Genomic DNA, 19,245 nt, shown 5'->3' with positions numbered 1-19,245 from the left:
AATGCATAGCTATCACACCCTCACCCACACTGTCGGGTCCGGAATGTAGTATTCCGGAGTAGTTAGAGGCCGCTGGCATTGCGCTACCTCGTTATTCGAGTAGCTTAAAGGCTCTCTTATACCCCTGTTCAGGGCATGTGACCACTGGTCATCACATCAGAATTTCCTCTCTGCATTAGCTCTAAGTATCAGCTTCCCCGCGGGTGAGCCACACCTCAGGGAAGTCTTCACCTCCATTTGACTACCCTCTCTCTATTATACAGTACAATCAAGAGATTCATCATATCACACAAACAGATCACTTGAATCATGTCTTGCATAGTAAGAGTATTTCTGACAGCTTGCATCTGTATGATACTAATACCGCAATAGAAAGACGATGAGCCATCGCCCTTTCCACCCCTCAAACGCTCACCATCGGGCCAAGGCTTCACCCACCTTGCTACTGATGGAGTGATCCGCAGTTTTAGCTCGAGTGGTGAGGTAATAGATTATAAGCAATTAAGCCCGGCGGAAATTGCAAAGATGTTGGAATTCTTTGGAAAATATATGGATTCAGAGGCTTTTGAGAAGTCTAAACCAAAATTTGACGGTGTGGATGGCAGAAATGTGACTGATTTAGAGCAACTGCTTCATCCAGGACCAGGAATTGGTCCAGCGGAATTCAACAAGTAAAGATCACACAATTTTTGCGTCTTCTATCTGCCTGTCTCGCTCTTGTTTCTATATCTATTTAATAGCCGACTAAGCTGCCGCATTATTTCAGTTAAAGACAATCCTCTCTGCTAGGACATGATTTAAACATAATAAAGCTTATATTACTAATTTGATCATTCGCTGCAATGTAATAGAAACTTGGAGCTCAGTCGATTATGTGCTACTATGTGTCAATTTTGTCCACGTACCATGCCACCACGAGGCGTGAGTCTCACCTTGAGGACTGAGCCCTCATCATGGTTGTACTGACAAAGCGTTAGATGCCAAGACCACATAACGAGCTATCGTGAACGTAAGGATGAAAGAGGCCCTGCAACTGCTCGAGTCGAGCGGGGAGATTGTTGAGATTGACTCGGGGAATATGTGGGATTGGGAGATGGATATATCGTCTCTTCAGGACAAGCAGGCTGAGCTTGTGCGGAGATTCCAAGAGCTCCGCCATAAGCCGTATTTGGGCACATCCAGAGACTGGAGCTCGGAGAGCACTGACAGCATGAGCGCGCACGAGTTGCGACATTCGAGCTCTACGAGGCCCATGGCCAGCTTCAGGAGCTCGCTACCAAGATTCGCGAGCTAGGGGTAGAGGGCTTCCTTCTACAGCCGGAGCTCACCGAGCTGCTGGCTGCCGCGGATCCGGCTCCCATAATGCTCATCTCGGTCAGCATGTGGCGTTCCGACGCCCTGGTGGTGCGAACCGAGTTTGTCACTCTAGTGCCGTTACCTCAGCTCCACGAGCATGACGCGGTCAACCACGCTGAAATGCCGGACAACGCAAAGGGCGCCGGCGGCCGCGCTTCAGTACTCCCGTTCATTTTGGGATGGCTCCGGGACGTTGCGGCTAAGCCAGCCCTTGAAACTGGGCTACCCGATCAGACCAAGAATACAACGACTGGCCCCGACTCTGCTGGGTGCCAACAGGGGTGATGGCCCGGTTCCCCGTGCACGCAGCAGGTCGATATCCGGCGGGGAAACCGACGACAGACACCATCCTGGTCCGCGTCGTCTCAACCTACGCTCCCTCAATCCGCTCCCTCGTCCACGCACGCCGGATGCACCGCCAGACACGCTCTCACGCGGCACCACCCGCCACAGACGCGCTCATAGCGGCCATGCCCACCACCCCGGGTTACCCGGACTCGGACCTACCCTACTCCAAGGAAGAATCTCGAATCGTCAAGGACCTGTGCCGCTCACTCAACCTCACCCCGCATGCCCCAGACCCAACGCGAGACAGCATCCTAGCCACTCTTCGCCACAGCGCCATTTTCTACTACGCTGGCCACTTCTTGATCGAAGCCAACGGCGGTTCTATGCAGAGCTACCTCCTCCTCCGTAACTGGATGGACTGGCCGCTGGCCATGTACAATCTCCTAGAGCTCCGCCGTGAATCACGCTCACAACCATTCCTAGCTTATCTATCCGCCTGCTCAACAGGTAAGACAGCTGAGAGCACACTGCTCAACAAGGCGGCGCATTTCATGAGTTTCTTCCAGCAGGCTGGTTTCCGGCATATCATCAGGACGCTGTGGCCTGTCTCAGATAGAGCAAGTATAGAGATGGCGCGGACTGTCTATCAGATGCTTGTGGAGGAGGGGATGGTCAATGGTGTAGTGGTGAAGGCGCTTCATCAGGCAATGCAGGCACTTCGCGATGCATCTAACAGTAGTATGCTAGCTGCATCAGGGGAGAGAGACCCAAAGCAAATGAGGAGCAGAAACAAGAAACCAGCTCATCAGAATCGTGAGTTTGGATGGGTCCCGTATTTTAAATATGGCATTTGAACGATGAACTCTGTAGCCATTGAGATCTCGCAGCTGGCTTCCAAGTACCAGGCGGGCGGGGAATATGATAGGTCTAGTTGTATATGCTAATCACTCTCCTGTCAGTTCTGGGCAAAGGCTTTGAGCATTTAATAGCCCAAAACATACCACAGCCTTTCAATACACACCTTTATAGGTCTTACTTTACTTGCTTCTAGTACATACGACCATAGGGTGTGGAAAACAGGGCTTCCCGTCCGCTCAGCCGTACTTAAGCCACACGCCGGCCGGTTAGTAGTTGGGTGGGTGACCACCAGCGAATCCCGGCTGTTGTATGTTTTTACCTGTATCTTCTTTTTTGTCTTGATAAGTTGCTGGGAATTCTCTCCGTAATTGGAATAGCCGTCGCGCCGCTGGTGGGATTCCTGTGTGCAATCCCTACACCTGAGCTGTTTCCCGCGCCTCTTGAGGGGAACAGCTAATCGGAGGGTGGGCGTTGTTCATCGTTTATATGGGCCTATGGCACCGATCATCGCGGGTACATGGGTGTGGGAGATGGACATTCAAGTTTGGATATGTGCTACCTTCATGGTTGTTAGATTGGTGTTTATGGTGATGACTCTGTTTACCTTTAGTATTTATCATGAATACTAGGATCTACAAGTAGTAGACATGCCAGGGAGTAGCTCATATCTAAGATTCCAGAAGAATGCCTTGTCTACGTGCATTAGAGGTCGTCAAATAATCCTCAGCTGCAATTTTCTTCGCCGGGCTCCAAAAGCGCCTCGATTTACGACTCGAAGCAGCTCAGTTACGTCTCTCTGTTCCAGGTGCTCCCCCATCATCTTCACCGGGACTTGTTTCTTCAAATCGGCGCCATACGGAATGAGCAGGTTTACTGCCTCTTGCGATGCACTCATAATAGCATAATGCAATGGTGTCCAGCCCCAATCATCAACCGCTTGAGCGTCAGCTCCATGTTGAAGAAGTATCTTTATCCGACTTGGGTTTCCGCTCTGCGACGCAAGATGCAGCGGGGTGACGTTCTCCATCGCACGAACATCAACCGAAGCCCCGTACTGTAAGAGAAGACGTATAGCATCATCTACTTTCTCTGGATAGTAGATGCTTTCCCTCGGGTCTTTCATACGGCCCTCCATATCGAAGATAGCCCTGAAGTCGATTCGAGTGCAATTATACTCCTTTTTTAGATACCCAGGTAACCAACGCTCAACGCTACGCTGCACCCACCCATCATTGCAGGCAGTATGCAATGGTGCCTTGCCTTCTGTGGTTTGAATGTTTGGGTTCAGTCCCATCTGTATCAGGGCTTCCATTGCTTTGATATGTGCGCATCTAGCCGCTAAATGGAGTGCTGTTTGCCCATCACCGGATTCCCCATCTAGAAGCGCCCCGTTTTGCACAAGCAGCATAATTGTCGCACCAATCTCGTAGACAGGGTGACCGCCCCCCAGAATCAACGCGTGAAGTGGGCTATCGCCTCGCGCGTCAGTTACTCTGACGTTCCCGCCTAGATCCAGCGCGAGCTGGATACTCTCCGCGTTTCCGGAACGGCAGGCTAAATGGAATGGGGTCGTCTCGTTGATAGCAGCGTTGATACCTCCGTACTGCGCAACAAGTGACTGGAATGCATTCTTGTGACCGCGCTTTGCGGCTGCATGAAGAAGGAGATGCGCATAGCTCTCATGTTCTGGGACGCCATCTCCGTCCATTCTATCCAGCATCCTCTCAATGATCCCTTCCGGAGCGAAAGTCATTGCAAAAGCAAGAGCTTTAGCCTCAAGGGGTGCTCCGTTGTCGAAAAGCAGGGTCATTATTTGGATGTCTTCCCTTTCAATGGCAGAAGAGAGGCAACTGCGCAGCTGGTCTTTCCGGCCTGCAAATACGCCAAGAGCTAGTAGGTCGCTCAGCACTGCAATGTTTCCTCGGTCAGAAGCCATAGATAGAATCTCGTCCCAGGCGCGCCAGGCCGGATCAAGTTTCTTGCTGGAAGCCAGAATCTTCTGGACTGATGAGAGATTACCAGTGACAGCGGCTCTCTCGATTGCGTCGTGAGAGTTGAAAGTTCCATACCGAAGTTTGCTAGTCAGGGAGTGGGTCCAGCTTTTCAAGGCGCGTTTGTTTTTCGGTGCTGAGCTAGTGGTAGTGTCTGTTTCGAGCTTTTGGGAGTTGTTGGAAAGGCGCCGAGTCAAGACTGAAGGAGGTCTGAGAGATGGACTGCCATTTCGATTTTTGATGGTCATTATACTCTCGCCTCCACCGTTGCTTGCATGTCCATCTTGTTCAATGCGTCGGGCATGGCTAACTGCTTGACTGGCCTCGTCTGGGAGTGACTCAACATTGATTCGGCCAGCCTTGACGGCGTTCAGTAGCCATTGGTGGATATATTCCCTCTGCTCGGATACAATATTGGGAGATAGCCCGGCCTTGACCAAGTCTGGACATATATCACTCCAACTTTCCACATCGGAGAGTGAAGCTTGAGACAGCTGACTCGACAGAGCAGATAAGTTCTCCTCACCGCCATTGAGCATCTCTATTACTTCATCCAGCCTTCGAGTTAAGTCGTTCATGGAACGCCTGTCGAATCACACCGTCAGCGAAACCAGTACCGAGTAAGACATGGGTTTGTGTCAATTGTTCACCATCAGGGAGCCAAATGTACCTTTCCAGATCCCGATCTAACGTGCTGATTAATTCAATATTACCTTGGAGGTCCGCTTTGAGAGTTTCCATCCCGTAGAATTCCTCCCGGGAGCTGCTGCTGTTCCAGTGCGCTCGGCCCCTCTGCGAAGTATTCCCGTAAATGTCGATCACGGATTGGAAGGATCGGAGCGTCCGGCAGCACCTGTTCAGGACCTCCATAATTTCATCCGTGTTGTCAGTTGAAAACGTGTCAGTTTCGAGTCGATCCTTAAGGCTGCGGACGCCGATAAACAGTCGGGAGACATCCGATGCGGCGTCAGCGAAGGCGGCCGCCCGTGACTGTTCGCATAATTGGTATACTTGCCATGCGAGGTCTGGGACGTCTGCGAAGCCTAGATATTTGGGTTAAAAACTGGTCATTGCCATGAGGAAAGAACTTACATGGCCCTGTACTTCTCAGCAATAGATTACCATGGCTCATCACCCCAGGATCCAGTTGCTGTAGCAGGATGCTTGATAGATCAACGCCGCCCTGGGAGGCTAGATTGTTCATAGATACATCTACATAGAGTCACAACTATAAATCAGAAGAGTCCGCATTTGGATAGTAACAGACGATACGCACTGGAATGATTGCAGACATTGTAGTAAGGGGCAACATTGGCAGCCTAATCTCTACCTGCGCGGCTGGGGAAAACATATCCCATGTCGGTTTTATCTCGGCTACTTACCGATTCTCGCAATCTGCCTGGCATTCGAGACTAGGGCATCTGCACAGAGCATTTGCAGGTTCCGTTCCACCTTCCGATAGTTATCTCTATCTGCCTGGACGGTCATGTCGAAGCGGCACATGTTGCTGTGATCTGCGTTAATCCGGAGCTGCGTCTCGCGTTGACCGGGGAGGCCCAGAACAGCGGAGTCGAAGGGTACAACCTAGAAGAAATGTCAAACATTATAACCGGGGAGCTCACAAAGGGGAACCCGCATACATCACCAAGTCCCTCATAGCACGAGAGAATCTTGTATTGTTCGAGCTGGTGTCGGAAGGACTCGCTGAGCAAGTCCGAGAATAGTGTTCCACCCTCTAAGATCTCTATGATCTTGGATGTTTGTTTCATGGGCAGTGACCGGGCAATCCTGGCACAAGCCATGCCAAGCCCAACCTGCATGTTCCTCGAAGGTCCTGCATGCGGCGTACCGAAGAAGACTAATGCGCAGCTACTCAGAAGTCAGCTTGGAGTTTGTATAATACCCATGCCGACGTACGTCGCTTCCTTGATCCCTCTATATTTCTCGTTAGCCCATGCATTGACGAGAGCCTGCGTGACAAATGTCAGCTAAACCTTGCTTTATTTGTATCTCCAGTGTGAGCGGATTATCACTCTACCTGCTTGATCAGAATTCCACCCAGACTGTGCCCAATCATAATAAGAGGAGTGCTGCCATCCTAGATACTCCCGTCAGAAGGAATTGTCCACGAAAAATTCGGTTCAAAGTATATGAATATTCCCACCGTCTGCCATCGCTCGCCATATATTTCGTCCAGCAGCTGATTCGCCTCGCCCACGAAGCTATCCTTAGAGGCGCCAAATACGGGACTCGAATTATATTCGTATAGGTAGATACGGGCATTCGGCTGGGCCTTTGGAAAACAGTCCCTAAGCCACAGACACCCTGCGCTATTAAGTGGCTTGCGCCAGGTATTGAACGCGTGATCAGTGGAGTTTATGGGATTAAGACCATGAACCGCAACGATACTGCAGTGACGGCAAGTATCAGCTTAAGCTTGGGACGAGTTAATTCGGGGTTGATTACTCTATTGCAGGTGTTCCGTTGCCGTCTGGGCCAGTGCCCGGAGCGAGCAAGCGGAGGGACTATCATCGAGCAAATTGGGTGAGTATGCTTGTGGGATGTAAGCGCGGGAGAATGTAATTGACATAGATATACCATGATAAGCCAGGTTCACGACGTGGAAAGTATGGACAACAGGGCGCGTCTTCCCCCGGAGGAGAGCGGGAATGAATTTCAGGTGAGAGAGCGGGCATCAGATGGAAAGAAAAACTCGCCCACAGCCGGCCACAGTTTATCTAATGCAAGATGTAGGGGCGCAGCTGATTGCGTTGGGGGTCATTAGTTAAGGCTAGTACCACGCTACTGCAAGGCTTGACAAGGGGGGGAAGTGCTTTGCGCCGTACATGATAACTGAAATGTTTGTCTGGAACATAACGGCGCAGGCTAAGGTAGGGAGTCCATGACTCCATCCACAATCATCGATCATTACGTGCCGGCGGGGAACATGATCACAGTCCTCCTTTTTTACTGCACCTGACTCTATGGTATTTTCAGGGGAGTCAGCCCCCAGCTCTATCCCGTATGTAATCACTTGGGTATTCTTGCAAGCTTCCAAGGAATCCACCCAACATCACTCTAGTTATTCATCGCCGCGCCGGCCCGACATAAGCCGAGTTCGGAAAACTGGCAATTTGACTTGGAACAAAAAGGTTACTGTAAATCATTAGCTCCGGCAAATCAATTTTTTAGTAGTGAGTGACGGGAAAGTCCAACAGACAGACTGGTCCAGCCCCATGCCTAGTTGTACATGCTAATCACTCCTGTCAGTTGTGGGCAAGGGCTTTGAGCATTTGATAGCCCAACATACCACAGCCTTTGAATACACACATACATACGCAAAAGTGTTTGCCTTCTAAATTAGTTCAGCTGCATATCCAGCACATACGACCACAGGGTGTGGAAAACAGGGCTTCCCGTCCGCTCAGCCGTACTTAAGCCACACGCCGGCCGGTTAGTAGTTGGGTGGGTGACCACCAGCGAATCCCGGCTGTTGTATGTTTTTACCTGTATCTTCTTTTTGTCTTGATAAGTTAATTGCTCTTCGAATGCCATGGTGTGACGCCTGGAGTGGTTGTTATGGTTGACAGGGATGGCAGGTTAGAGATGTAGTTTGATATGATCACTACTGAAGTTTATGTGACAGAAGCTAGGTATTGTTACACCGAAATACACTGATGTTTGCCGGGGGGGAGATAGCTGCTGAGAAGCCAAATGGGGACTCTCATTGGAGCTCACAGGAGTAAGCTGCATTTGTCCTTCTGAGTGGAATATTGTTCTCTCCTCAGAAACGTTGCTCTCAGGAATGTTGCCCCCAGCGATGCGGTTGTTTCTCTTTGGCAATTCTGCCGAGAGTTACATAAACGCAGTCAAGCATAGCTTTTGCCCTTTGGTCATTGCTCTTTGCTGGCTCTGGTGCCAGAGTCAGTGCTATTTGGGATAGACTCTCTCAAGGACTAGGAGGGAAATATGTCGGACTGGCTGGACTGTATTCAGGACTGGCTGGGCTGCATCCAGGACTGGCTGGACTGTATTCAGGACTGGCTGAATCGTATCCAGGACCAGTTGGTGCCTGTTCTGAAAAGTCTTCACTAGATAGATACCACTTCGGGGAGACAGGGGTGAACGTAGGCGATGGAACAATACTATCACCGTAAATATCGCCCAGTGGACTTATAGGAGAACATCTAGGGCTGGTCGAGGTGTAAATGGGGCTCTTAGGATCGTCCTCAAGATCAGTAGAAGCGTCTTGCCTGGAGGCTCGATGCATATGGATCCCACATTGAGTTCCTTCCTGAGACTCTTGGTGTCTTATTAATTCCTTTTCCAGACTGAATCGCTGGACACATCCGTCACATTGATACTTCCGTCGGATAGAAGTAGGTTTCGCAACAGTTCCTCTGTTTCTGTGGTGAATATTAATATGCGCTTTGAGCGCTTTGGATGTGGGAAATCCTATCCGACTGAAGCAACATGACTGTTCAATACATCTTATTCCGCAAGTATGTCGTGATAATTCGTGGTCTTCAAGCTCTTTCACGGAGGCAAAAGCATTGCGACAACCGAAGAAACGACACATAAAAGCTGAAAGACTGAACTGTTCCTTGAATTTGGCCAGCTGTCTCTGGCTGACTCCAGGCGTTTGAGTCGAGGTACATAGGCTTTGCACAATTTGGCTGTAGATTTGTACCATCAAACTCAGCAACGTTGGATCTTGCTGCAGCTTGAACTGATCGATGTCTACAGAGCATTAGCAGCACTGAAAAAAGAGAGCTTATGATAATCTCACCATTTGCACTCGAAAACTGCTGATCCTTGACCGTTTTCCTAAACATGCACGAGTTCTGGATGAAGTCTGCGAGATCTGGAGAGTCTGCCAGTAAAGGACAATGAAATCCGTCAAGGGATATTTTTGGAATATGACTTGGTTCCGCCAGCTGAACTTGGGAATGGCGCGTCTGAAGGCGAGAATCTTTTCGATAAAATTCGTCCGCTTGTCTCAAAATCAGGGCCGACTCATCTGCAGTTATACTTTCCGGCTCATCTAGGCAAGCCAGCAGATGGTACAACCAATGTTCATGGGCATACCAACATAGCCCATGAAATCCTCTTGCAACCTCACTAACATTCTGCTCCGAGTCTATATCAGGGTCCAAAAGGTCCATGCCTTTCGTCAGGTAAGCTAGGCAAGCAAAGGAAATATTGAAATGCGCTTGTATGGGACGAAGAAACCGGGCACCTCCACCATGCACGAAATATCTACTTTCTGTTAGCTTGACGCTAGTTTGATGAGTTTGAGTCCCATGGCATACTCGCGAACCGTAAAGTGGATGAATCTCACTGTCTCATTTCGGCCTTCCTCAAGTAGCGGCTTGCAGAGCTCGAGTGCGCCATCCCGGAGGCGATACTGCTCACTAAAGTCAACGTTTCTTGCATGTATGGATGCTCCACTGATGATCTCGAACTTCCGCAGAGGCTTAATGCCATAGATAATCCAGGATAGAATTCTAAGCATGACATTTCTGTTTGTGTCTGAAGCATTTTCCAGACTATTCCGCACGACCTTTTCGTATCTGGGCAAAGGAGAGGCGTTAAATTAGGTGGAAATCAATAGTCGGCGCAGAATTTCTTACATTTTTTCCACACCCTTCGGCAGCAAACGAACGGTATCGCGAAGCTCTGCCAGACTATGAGCTAGCTTGATAGATGACAAAACCAATCGTACCCATAAAAACATGCCTCGTACCATGTTAGTGGAAGCAAAATATTATGGGAAAGGAATCACAAACCGTCTGCCTTTTCAATTAGTTCATTCTTAATATCTTTCATCGTATCATCGTCGATGTCCATATCCTCCAATGATTTGCGCAAGAAGGTTAGCTCATGAGAAATGAAGGATTCGATAGCAGCATCAATGGCAGGACGCTCTCTGCTCAAATTGACCGTTGATCGTTTTGACATTCGTGCAGCGATTAGCACCGTGTCACGGCTTGAGATAAGAATCTTACAGACGGCCGCCGGATTCCTCGAAGTAGCCAATGGAAGAATATTACTAAGGATCTGTTCCTGTTCCCTATCAGGCAGCTCATCCACTCCGTCGATGATAATTCTAACAGAGCTAATGGTTGTGAGAGTAAACTGAAGTAGGCGCCTGAGTTGAGCGATGGACGGACCGTGCCCTTTCTGAAGGTATTCGTGGTAAATATAGGAAGCACATTCGGGATTGCACCTGACAAATTGCGCCAAAAGTGATCGGAGGGGGTGAGCTTTGGTTTGGTTTTGGAATGACTGATAACCACAGAAGTAGTACAGCACCTTTGAGCGATCCTCCAGCTTCAGAAAGTAGACAATTGTTGCTGATAGAACACTCTTCCCTGCTTTGTATAAGCCTAATCGCGGCGTCCCATGAGAAAAACAAGCGGTACTCACCAGCACCCGGTTTCCCTGTTAACCATACAACCGATTCTTCACTACCTGTGCGAATCCAGGACCGAGTTTTGTGGTTCTGAAATATCCAGTCACACGAATCCTTGTGTTGCAAACTGTGCAGACGGTCCAGTTCATCTTCCTGCTCCCAGTCTTTTACCTGCAGCCAATTGTATACCGCTTGCAACTGACTCATTGATCGATCCTCTTCGCTCTTAGTCCATTCCTCCAGCATCTTCCTGCGGCGATCTGTTGCTTGGAGAATAACCGTCGTCTTTGCTTCCTTATCAAGAAGTTCGCAATCTTCTGCAAAATTCTCAAGTATCAGTTTTAGGCGACGTTCGAACCGATCCCAGAGGTTGTGGAACAGAATTTTCCAGCCTATCTAGCAATTAGCAATTCGAATTTTGCAGGCATGTTAAACTTAGGTGCTACCTCGAGGGTGAACTTGATGAACAGAAATGAGAAGGAAACATTGCAGAGGAAACTGACTCTTCTGATGGAAAAAACAATATGTCTCTAGGTGAAGGTCCATAATGTCGACATATATCAGTGCGAGGACCCGATGAAAGTCTGAATTGTTCTGGAAGCCGACACTGAGTCTATCAAACCGKGGTAGGACCTCAGCTATTTTGGCGTATGTTGCAATGAGCTTTTCCATTGCGTCTATATGTTCCAAGGCAATCTAGGAAATATGTGAGCCATCATCTCACTACTGCACGTGCAACACTCAATTCTTCGGCCTTGCTATACCTGCAAGAGCAATCTAACTGGTGCCTATCGGGGAGACTTAGCTGAGGTGAAAAGAAAGAATACAATTGCATTGAGAACGTACCCAGATCCACGGCAGATATGGCGTCCCATCACACAGTACGTAAACTGCCTTTGAGTAGCGATCAAGGCCTTCCAAGAAAGGATTGATGCGTCTCATATTTCGAAGTAGCCCGTTTTTCGCCAGGGCCTTTTCAATATCTCGAGCGGTCTGATGCACATCTTTCATGCTGATATTTACGAATGATATAGCATCATCATGATTCCTTTCTCTTACAGCCTTCTCTAACCTATCGAAGCCCTCCCTTAGAAGGAGTCGAGCCTGGGGTGATGGCGCTGATGCTATCAAACTATTGCTTTGGTCTACTAATATCAGCGTCCTCTTTCCACCATGAAATGCCATCGTGTAGGAGGATATTACCGTGTAACATCTCAGTATTCCTGCTTTTGTCAGGAGTGATGACTGAAAGAAGCTGCTTCGCATAAGCTGCCGCTGTCAATCCTGCATATCGTTGCCAATGATTGTTTTTGTGAGAGTCTGAATAGTCACAGATGCCTCGAATGACTAGGCAGGGTATTTGATCCATCAATCCAGCTGCTTCCATTTCGAAACAGAGAATCCCGAGCTCTTTTGCAAGTCGGTCTCGCGTTTTGCCATCTTTCATCACCTGATTTCCTGATGCAATGAGACCATAGTGAACTTGGGGTTCATTGAAGGACCGCTGTGCTCGGCTGACAAGTTGATCGCGAGAACAATTGGCGCAGGTATCTTCAGACCCCTTGTGATCATAATTCGCATTGAAGAGCAAATCGTGGTGCGGACCAGGGCTGGCAAAGCTAGTTTTCATCTTAGGGTTTCGTTCCAGTGTGTTCGATATAATCTCGCAGAGATTCCTCTTTCCGACCATATAGCTTGATTCCAAGGAGTTAACTCCGATCAGGAGGGCTTGTGGCGGCTTATCTAGCGCTCCGATTCTTTCAAACTGGCCGCCGCTTATAGTCTTGCCATAGTCATATTGCACCACTCCACCAGAAGTGCCGGTTGGCTTACTAACCACCACATCACCTAGTCTGATATCCGCCTTTTTGTTTGGTACTCCGCCACCAATTCCAACCATCATAGCAAACCGGATGGCAAAGAATGTGCACCGCATCTGTATGGCGATTGCGGCTGCTGACAGCGTACCATATATCCCAGCTGGAAGGCAGGCGACCACCACATTATGACCACAAACCTCTCCCAGAGTATAGCTGTTGGGATCATTTGAAGCCTGTGGTAACCTGGCATGTTCTTCGTCCAGCATGGATGTGGAGGCAGCTCTTTCTAGCGGCAGAGCGCAGATCCATGCGACGCTATAATCTGCGTGTGAGAGTGTCTTGGGTGATGACATCTTGTCGGTTTAGATTGCGGAAATAATATCAGTGACAATTGTAGATGGTAAGTCTCTCGTTGCAATAGAATTGATCTTGCTGCTGGAAGATTCGGAAAGCATCTTAGAGGCAAGTCAGAGGGTGTAGAAATGAAGAGTTAAACCTATATGGAAAGAACCGTGGAGTCACAGTGCCCCGGACATTAGGTGGATGTTGTAAAAAAGCCATTATTATGTAGAGATGCTGGGAGCGGGGTTGTCGTCAACAGCTGAAAAAAAAGAAAAAAGAAACGCTCAAATAAATACGGGTAATACGTGGCTAGCACACTTCGGAATGCAATAAGTAGTGATTGATTTAGCAGCGATGTTTAATGGTTGCAGCCTTGTCTACCCAGTCTTCCAATTGGCTCTCTGAGGGCGATGCGATGATACCTATGCAAGCCCCTGCATGGGCCTCTCAATTGAGTCCAAATGTAGGCTCACTCCAGAGTGGTGGCGTACTCAGCCTTGCAATGGCACTTGTTCACATGATTAATTTTCTCCTTGCTATCCTTGTCTTTCACTCTTTTTTATCCGCTTACGGCGATCCTGATCAATGCGAATGACCATGGAGTTAAGTAATATTCCACTCATAAGGTCAACATCACCATTCACTGAGAGAGACATTTTAGAAGGAACGCCGCAAAAGCGACAAAAGCTTGATGGTTTTGGAAGATCATGGAGTCTTGGAATCCAAGAGGCTACAACTCCGTACCATGAATCTGGAGAAGGCGAAATCAGCAGCGGCTTTGGCGACGATCACTCAGCTACAGCCTCTCCCAAAACACAGACTGGCTCCGTCTTGCAACATGAAGGCCCCTATTCATCTAGTTATTCCTCATCAGCGGTTGCTCTGGACTGTTCAACATCCTCTGATGGGAATATGGGAGAAACCGACAATTTACGAACTCACAATATGAAAGGAACGGTGGAAAACCCGATGACGGACATCATTTGCTGCGAGAACACGACTCTTAATTCAGGACAATTCCATCTAGCAGAGAGTGACGTTGTATGCTTCGGCATGGTAAGTCCTCAACCCCATAGCTGAAGACCCTCGTTAGACCAGGACATAACACGACGTAACCTAGGCTACGGACCTTCCTGTGACGTTAGGCTGCCCTTCCCAGTACCAAGATCGCGAATCGATCGATGTCTTATACGACCCATCAGAGAGCCTAGTGTTAACAAAGTCCCACCGAGCTACTATTGGTCAGGTCAACGATTCAAATACTCGGCAGCTTCTCTCTGTACTTCACCAGGAGTCGGAGTTAGAGTTTCAGTTTCGGGTCATTGTCGAACACACGACCTCTAGAAAATATGCAATGAGGTCGCACGCTGCAAATGTTTCTAAAATATTTATAAGATTGATGGTCATTGTGTACGGTCCTATGCATTTGTTCGAGGACGTGGGCGAGTTCTTTCAGACCAACGATTGCTACCTTCAAGAGCCTCGAGACTGTGACCGAAACGTGCGGTACCGCAATCCGCATTGTATTGCCGGTCTCGACGATGATGCGCCATTAACTTTTGCCCTTGAGCGAGGGCAAGTTGACTGCGAGCAAGTATCAACTCCTAGGGACCTTTTAACAGGGTTAGAAACAGACGAGTTACTACCGGAGGCTCAGGATCCTCCCGGGCTCATAACCCCTCTCTACAAGTATGATAGTAGTATCCTTAGCTGGTCTGCCTGGTATTGACCTATATTACAGACACCAAAGGCAAGCGCTCTCTTTTATGCAACGGCGAGAAAAGGGCTGGGCGCTACGTGTCCCGGCGAGCGACATCTGGAGCGTAGAGGAATCAAAGACAGGGACCAGAGAATATGTCAATAACGTTACTGGGGACAGACAGTGCAATGCTCCCCCTGGGTTTCAAGGTGGTATACTTGCAGATGATATGGGTCTTGGAAAAACGTTGACTATGATTGCATTGATCGCATCAGATCGGCGCTGGAAAGAAGTGAATACACAGATGGATTCCATATCATCTTCTCTGCTATCTGAAAGAGCCTCCTCATCCATTTGGAAATCATCATTGATCACGCCCTCGGATGCACGTGAGCTTAAGAGTACTACTGCAACACTTCTTGTTGTTCCATCATCTGTCCTGCAGCAGTGGCAAACTGAACTACGACTACATCTCCATACCAAAGGGCGGGATGCCGTGAGGTGGACTATTCACCATGGCACGTGCAAACTTCAATCTCGAAAGCAGATTGAAAAATATGCCATCATCATGACATCTTTTCAGACTCTAGCATCAGAGTATCGAAAACACTGCAAAAACCCCAGTGTATTGTTCACGACCTTTTGGCATCGTATCGTGCTTGATGAAGCGCACAGCATTCGGAATCGGCACACCATTACTGCATGTGCTGTATTTGACCTGGAAGGTGCATCTCGATGGGCAATCACGGGCACGCCAGTGCAGAACCGTCTATCCGACTTCACCAGCCTACTCCAGTTTCTACGGCCGTATCCGTATTGCAATCGGAAGACATTTGAGGAAGATATTGTTGATGTCTGGAAGTTGGAGGACGAGAACATTGCATTTGAGCGACTTAGACGTCTATTCAAATTTGTCAGTATTCGGCGGTCAAAGGCCGTGCTGAATCTACCAGAGAAGACAGACGTGATACGGTACCTCCGGTTTAACGCTGTCGAGTCGACGGCTTATCAAAATCTCGAAATACCAATAGCCGACATGATAGACACGGAACTGGAAAATGAAGAGCTTAATTGCAGGAACTATATGCAGGCTCTTGTTAAAATCAATGTGCTAAGAAAGTTTTGCAATTTAGGTCTTTCTGCTCAGGAACTCAGTACTAGCAACGAGAGCTCTAGAGCTACAGACAAGGATCAGTGGAGCTCTAGCATGGCACGAGCTATTCTAGAGGACTTATTGAGCTCGGGGCAAGCAGCATGCTCAATATGCAACAGCGACATTCAGTGGACCGTGGAACCAGATCCTGCTATGATTGAAAGTGCTTCCAGTGCATTTTTAAGCCAGTGTTCATGCTTGATTTGCCTTACCTGCTACAATCAATTGACTGTGGCAGACTCATCTCAACTGAGCGTTTGTGGTTGTCACCAGCCCTGTGAGACCATACCAGTCTCAGTAAATGACTCACACGATCCATATTCCGATCAATGCCTCTCAGATACCAACATGTCGACTAAAGTAATGGAGCTAAAAAAGGAACTTTTGCAATATGGCGACCAAAAAAGGTCTGTCTTGATCTATGGTGCTCTTTTCTATTCACCCTGGGTATCTGATATATTCTTCATAGTGTTGTTTTCTCCTCGTGGACAACTACCCTCGATATGATAGGGGCTATGCTCAATCAAGCGAGCATCAAGTTTGTTAGAATTGATGGGAAGGTCTCCACCAAGAATCGGGAACTAGCCTTGAAGACTTTCGAAAACGATCCCTCGCTCCATGTGATGTTGCTTTCAATTTTCTGTGGCGCAGAAGGGTGGGTACCATTCAATCCCTTAAGACTCACAGGTTTCCAGCGCTGATGGCAAAACCAGTTTGAACCTGACTGCTGCCTCCCGTGTCTATCTTATGGAACCACAATGGAACCCAAATATTGAGGCTCAAGCTCTAGCACGAGTTCATCGTCTTGGGCAGACGAGAAATGTCACCACAACTCGGTTTATAATGAGAGACTCCATTGAAAATGTAAGCTAGCCGCAGTGTCTGCACCGCCGCATTGAGGCATATAAGCTGAACTCCCGATAGCATGTCATAAATATACAGGATCGCAAGAAACATCTTGGAGACCTTTTGCTTTCGCAGCAAAAGGGATCCACTGAAATGACCCGTGCTCGCTTACAACATCTACGAAGCTTACTCAGATGATACTTGGTTCTTAATTTAACTCTTCTCTCGTTAATAACGGAGATTTAATTCATAGGACATGTATTTGGTAGATATTGGGCGAATCAATCTCACTCTCACGGAGGACCCACCTGTTTCTGACGGCCCTTGAGCACCGCCAGGAATGTGACGCGGATGTCTCCTTAATGAGTCTGCTCAGGCACGATGGCCAAATCTTCCTGTTCACTGCGCTTATCGCGTATACATAAGCCTCCCAGCAGCAGGATCTCAGAGGTTATCATGTTAATCTGCCGACTCCCTTCAGCGAGGCTGGAGTTACTCAAATTAAATAGGCATATAGTAGCCCTTGGTAGGATAGCTGCTAGATCTTCAGAACTACCCAAGTCAGAAGCCCTCCTCGGTGGTAAGCTAGCGGATAACGAGGCACCCCTTGGAAGGATTCCTACCGCCAGTATCATGCCTGGTTCCGTCATGAGAAATGTCCGCACGTACCAGATAAACGTATGTTTCTGGAGATATGCCTGCAGAAATAATAAAGTTGCCAGGTGCGTGATGGTAGAAAACCATGTAAGTGTTGTTACCATTTGCCAGTGGTAAAATGAAAGCCCACACCAAAGCTGCGAGTAGCCGCTGATGATGATAGCAAGACCAGTAACCAGCTGCTGATCACTATTACCAGAACAACCTGGATCAACATATCTCGTCAGCTAAGGAAGTAACACGCTTTATTACTACCATTCACACCGAGAGGTACTTACATTCCCAAATATCGGGACCCATTGTGGTGGAATTGTCCTTCAAGAAAGCGTTCGTATCCAATTTTGGATCACAAAGTCCAGTAACGGCAGTGGATTATTTGCTTGAGTTCTAGCAGGCGCACTAAGGTAACAGATGAGAGCAAAGTTCCCCCATGTTGTAATCGCGAAGCCAAAGACTACCTTCGAGAGATTAGGACGTTTCTGATATTTTTGGGGAAGACGTTACCTATCCCGACGCTAGAAATATCAGGATCCGGTTCTAGCGGAGGTGGGGTTGTGTTGCAATTGGGGATATTGCAAGACATTTTATATTGTAGTATTGCAATAGCATGTATAAGCTATTCCTAGGCACGAGTATAGATGTGAGGAACTTGGCCTTTTGCTTAGTTTGTCCTGTCTAGTGCCCACTGTCCTGGAAACAGCCAAACTCGGGCAATAGCAAAAGACTTCTTTTACAAGCTTAGACTCTCCGCCATTTCGGGGCCCTGTTTGGCAGCGCAGTAATAACGGAAAGATCTGTGTTCAGCTAATTATCTAGTATTCCGTCATATTCGGTTTTGGGGGGCGGTCTGAGCCGCTTCCTTATAACTCGGTCCGTCATGATCAGGATTGCGCATAGATATCTCACAAAACGCTCCCAATGATTAGTCGACTATCAATATGCTCTTCGGCCTTAGACCAAAGGAAGTTGACATCACCCAGCCGTCACTCAAGACTGCATTGACTCGAGACACCGCGGTGGCCCTTCTAATCATATCCTACACCTCCACGTTGTATTCGCAGCTCGTGCACATGCCTGGCGATCAGTCAAGCCTGTTTCGGCACAATACTGTACTTGGCACGCATTATAGGGAGTCGCTCTGGATATGAATTATTCTATAAAGTCAACTGTACCAGGGCCTCATGTATATCCAGCTATTTCCTTATCATGAATCATTGTCAAGGCTGGCCTACGAGAAACCAACAATTATGCATCTATTTTCGATTCTCATCTACTCCACTATATTTCGATCCGTGTCCGCTCTTGATCCTTGGTACTTCACTTGGACAGAAGAAGTCCTCAGATACAGACTCCCTCACTGCCATATGCTGCCGAAGATGAGTTGCTTTATATCGATTTCCACGTTGGCATCGGGAAACCAGCTTTGGATTCGAGACTTTCTAGAATGCATACATATATTAGCACGCAGAAAGTAGACAGAATAGTATCTTAGCTAAGGATGTTATAGTGTCTAAATTAGGGAGGGGCTGTGTGGCAACGATTGTGCCCCCCTCCAGGCTATCACGACTCCAAATGAGGGTGACGCAGAGGCTTCTGAGGGGGAGAAGTCGGCTAATCAGCCTACCCCGCCAGAAAAAGAGGACATCGAGGAGCCGTAGAACACGAAGGCTAAAGTTGGGATTTGAGGATCTTGCCAGATTCCCGTTAACAGCTTCTGGTTCTCAGGCGTCATGAGCTCATGATCACCGCCCACCTCTGTCCGGTCTTCCTTATAATCATCGCCTACATCTCCTAATAGGGCTCTGGATAGACAGTCGTTT

The 19,245-nt window shown here is 48.3% G+C and overlaps 7 protein-coding genes and 2 non-coding genes across 9 annotated transcripts; 6 read left to right on the top strand and 3 right to left on the bottom strand.

Moving 5' to 3' along the window:
* Positions 1-309: 309 nt before the first annotated feature.
* Asppvi_008500 (uncharacterized protein) lies at positions 310-675 on the top strand (the record flags this gene model as incomplete). Its single annotated transcript, XM_043304369.1, has 2 exons — positions 310-321; positions 373-675. 2 exons carry the CDS (start codon positions 310-312, stop codon positions 673-675), a joined length of 315 nt encoding a protein of 104 aa, XP_043160304.1.
* A 340-nt stretch (positions 676-1,015) lies between these two features.
* Positions 1,016-1,641, top strand: Asppvi_008499 (uncharacterized protein; the record flags this gene model as incomplete). Its single annotated transcript, XM_043304368.1, has 2 exons — positions 1,016-1,132; positions 1,210-1,641. The coding sequence occupies 2 exons, from the start codon at positions 1,016-1,018 to the stop codon at positions 1,639-1,641; spliced, it is 549 nt and encodes a 182-aa protein (XP_043160303.1).
* Positions 1,642-1,766: 125 nt separating this feature from the next.
* On the top strand, positions 1,767-2,498 carry Asppvi_008498 (uncharacterized protein; the record flags this gene model as incomplete). The annotated part of the gene is made up of 1 exon (XM_043304367.1): positions 1,767-2,498. The coding sequence occupies one exon, from the start codon at positions 1,767-1,769 to the stop codon at positions 2,496-2,498; it is 732 nt and encodes a 243-aa protein (XP_043160302.1).
* Positions 2,499-2,696: 198 nt separating this feature from the next.
* On the top strand, positions 2,697-2,816 carry Asppvi_r0026. The gene has a single exon (XR_006253314.1). It is a non-coding gene; the product is annotated as a 5S ribosomal RNA (ribosomal RNA).
* Positions 2,817-3,214: 398 nt separating this feature from the next.
* On the bottom strand, positions 3,215-6,313 carry Asppvi_008497 (ankyrin repeat domain-containing protein; the record flags this gene model as incomplete). Its single annotated transcript, XM_043304366.1, has 5 exons — positions 3,215-5,078; positions 5,164-5,536; positions 5,586-5,684; positions 5,876-6,077; positions 6,134-6,313. 5 exons carry the CDS (start codon positions 6,311-6,313, stop codon positions 3,215-3,217), a joined length of 2,718 nt encoding a protein of 905 aa, XP_043160301.1.
* Positions 6,314-7,875: 1,562 nt separating this feature from the next.
* Positions 7,876-7,995, top strand: Asppvi_r0025. Its single transcript, XR_006253313.1, has one exon. It is a non-coding gene; the product is annotated as a 5S ribosomal RNA (ribosomal RNA).
* A 447-nt stretch (positions 7,996-8,442) lies between these two features.
* On the bottom strand, positions 8,443-11,919 carry Asppvi_008496 (DNA-directed RNA polymerase II subunit RPB1; the record flags this gene model as incomplete). Its single annotated transcript, XM_043304365.1, has 8 exons — positions 8,443-9,233; positions 9,283-9,752; positions 9,806-10,066; positions 10,127-10,187; positions 10,283-10,867; positions 10,923-11,300; positions 11,412-11,604; positions 11,755-11,919. The coding sequence occupies 8 exons, from the start codon at positions 11,917-11,919 to the stop codon at positions 8,443-8,445; spliced, it is 2,904 nt and encodes a 967-aa protein (XP_043160300.1).
* A 121-nt stretch (positions 11,920-12,040) lies between these two features.
* On the bottom strand, positions 12,041-13,081 carry Asppvi_008495 (uncharacterized protein; the record flags this gene model as incomplete). Its single annotated transcript, XM_043304364.1, has 1 exon — positions 12,041-13,081. The coding sequence occupies one exon, from the start codon at positions 13,079-13,081 to the stop codon at positions 12,041-12,043; it is 1,041 nt and encodes a 346-aa protein (XP_043160299.1).
* Positions 13,082-13,982: 901 nt separating this feature from the next.
* On the top strand, positions 13,983-16,623 carry Asppvi_008494 (uncharacterized protein; the record flags this gene model as incomplete). The annotated part of the gene is made up of 4 exons (XM_043304363.1): positions 13,983-14,126; positions 14,191-14,759; positions 14,812-16,094; positions 16,433-16,623. The coding sequence occupies 4 exons, from the start codon at positions 13,983-13,985 to the stop codon at positions 16,621-16,623; spliced, it is 2,187 nt and encodes a 728-aa protein (XP_043160298.1).
* Between the last annotated feature and the right edge of the window lie 2,622 nt (positions 16,624-19,245).

The sequence above is a fragment of the Aspergillus pseudoviridinutans genome (genome assembly GCF_018340605.1).
Source record: "Aspergillus pseudoviridinutans IFM 55266 DNA, scaffold_6, whole genome shotgun sequence".
In the NCBI taxonomy this organism is placed as follows: domain Eukaryota; kingdom Fungi; phylum Ascomycota; class Eurotiomycetes; order Eurotiales; family Aspergillaceae; genus Aspergillus; species Aspergillus pseudoviridinutans.
This window is presented reverse-complemented; position numbering and strand designations above follow the sequence as displayed.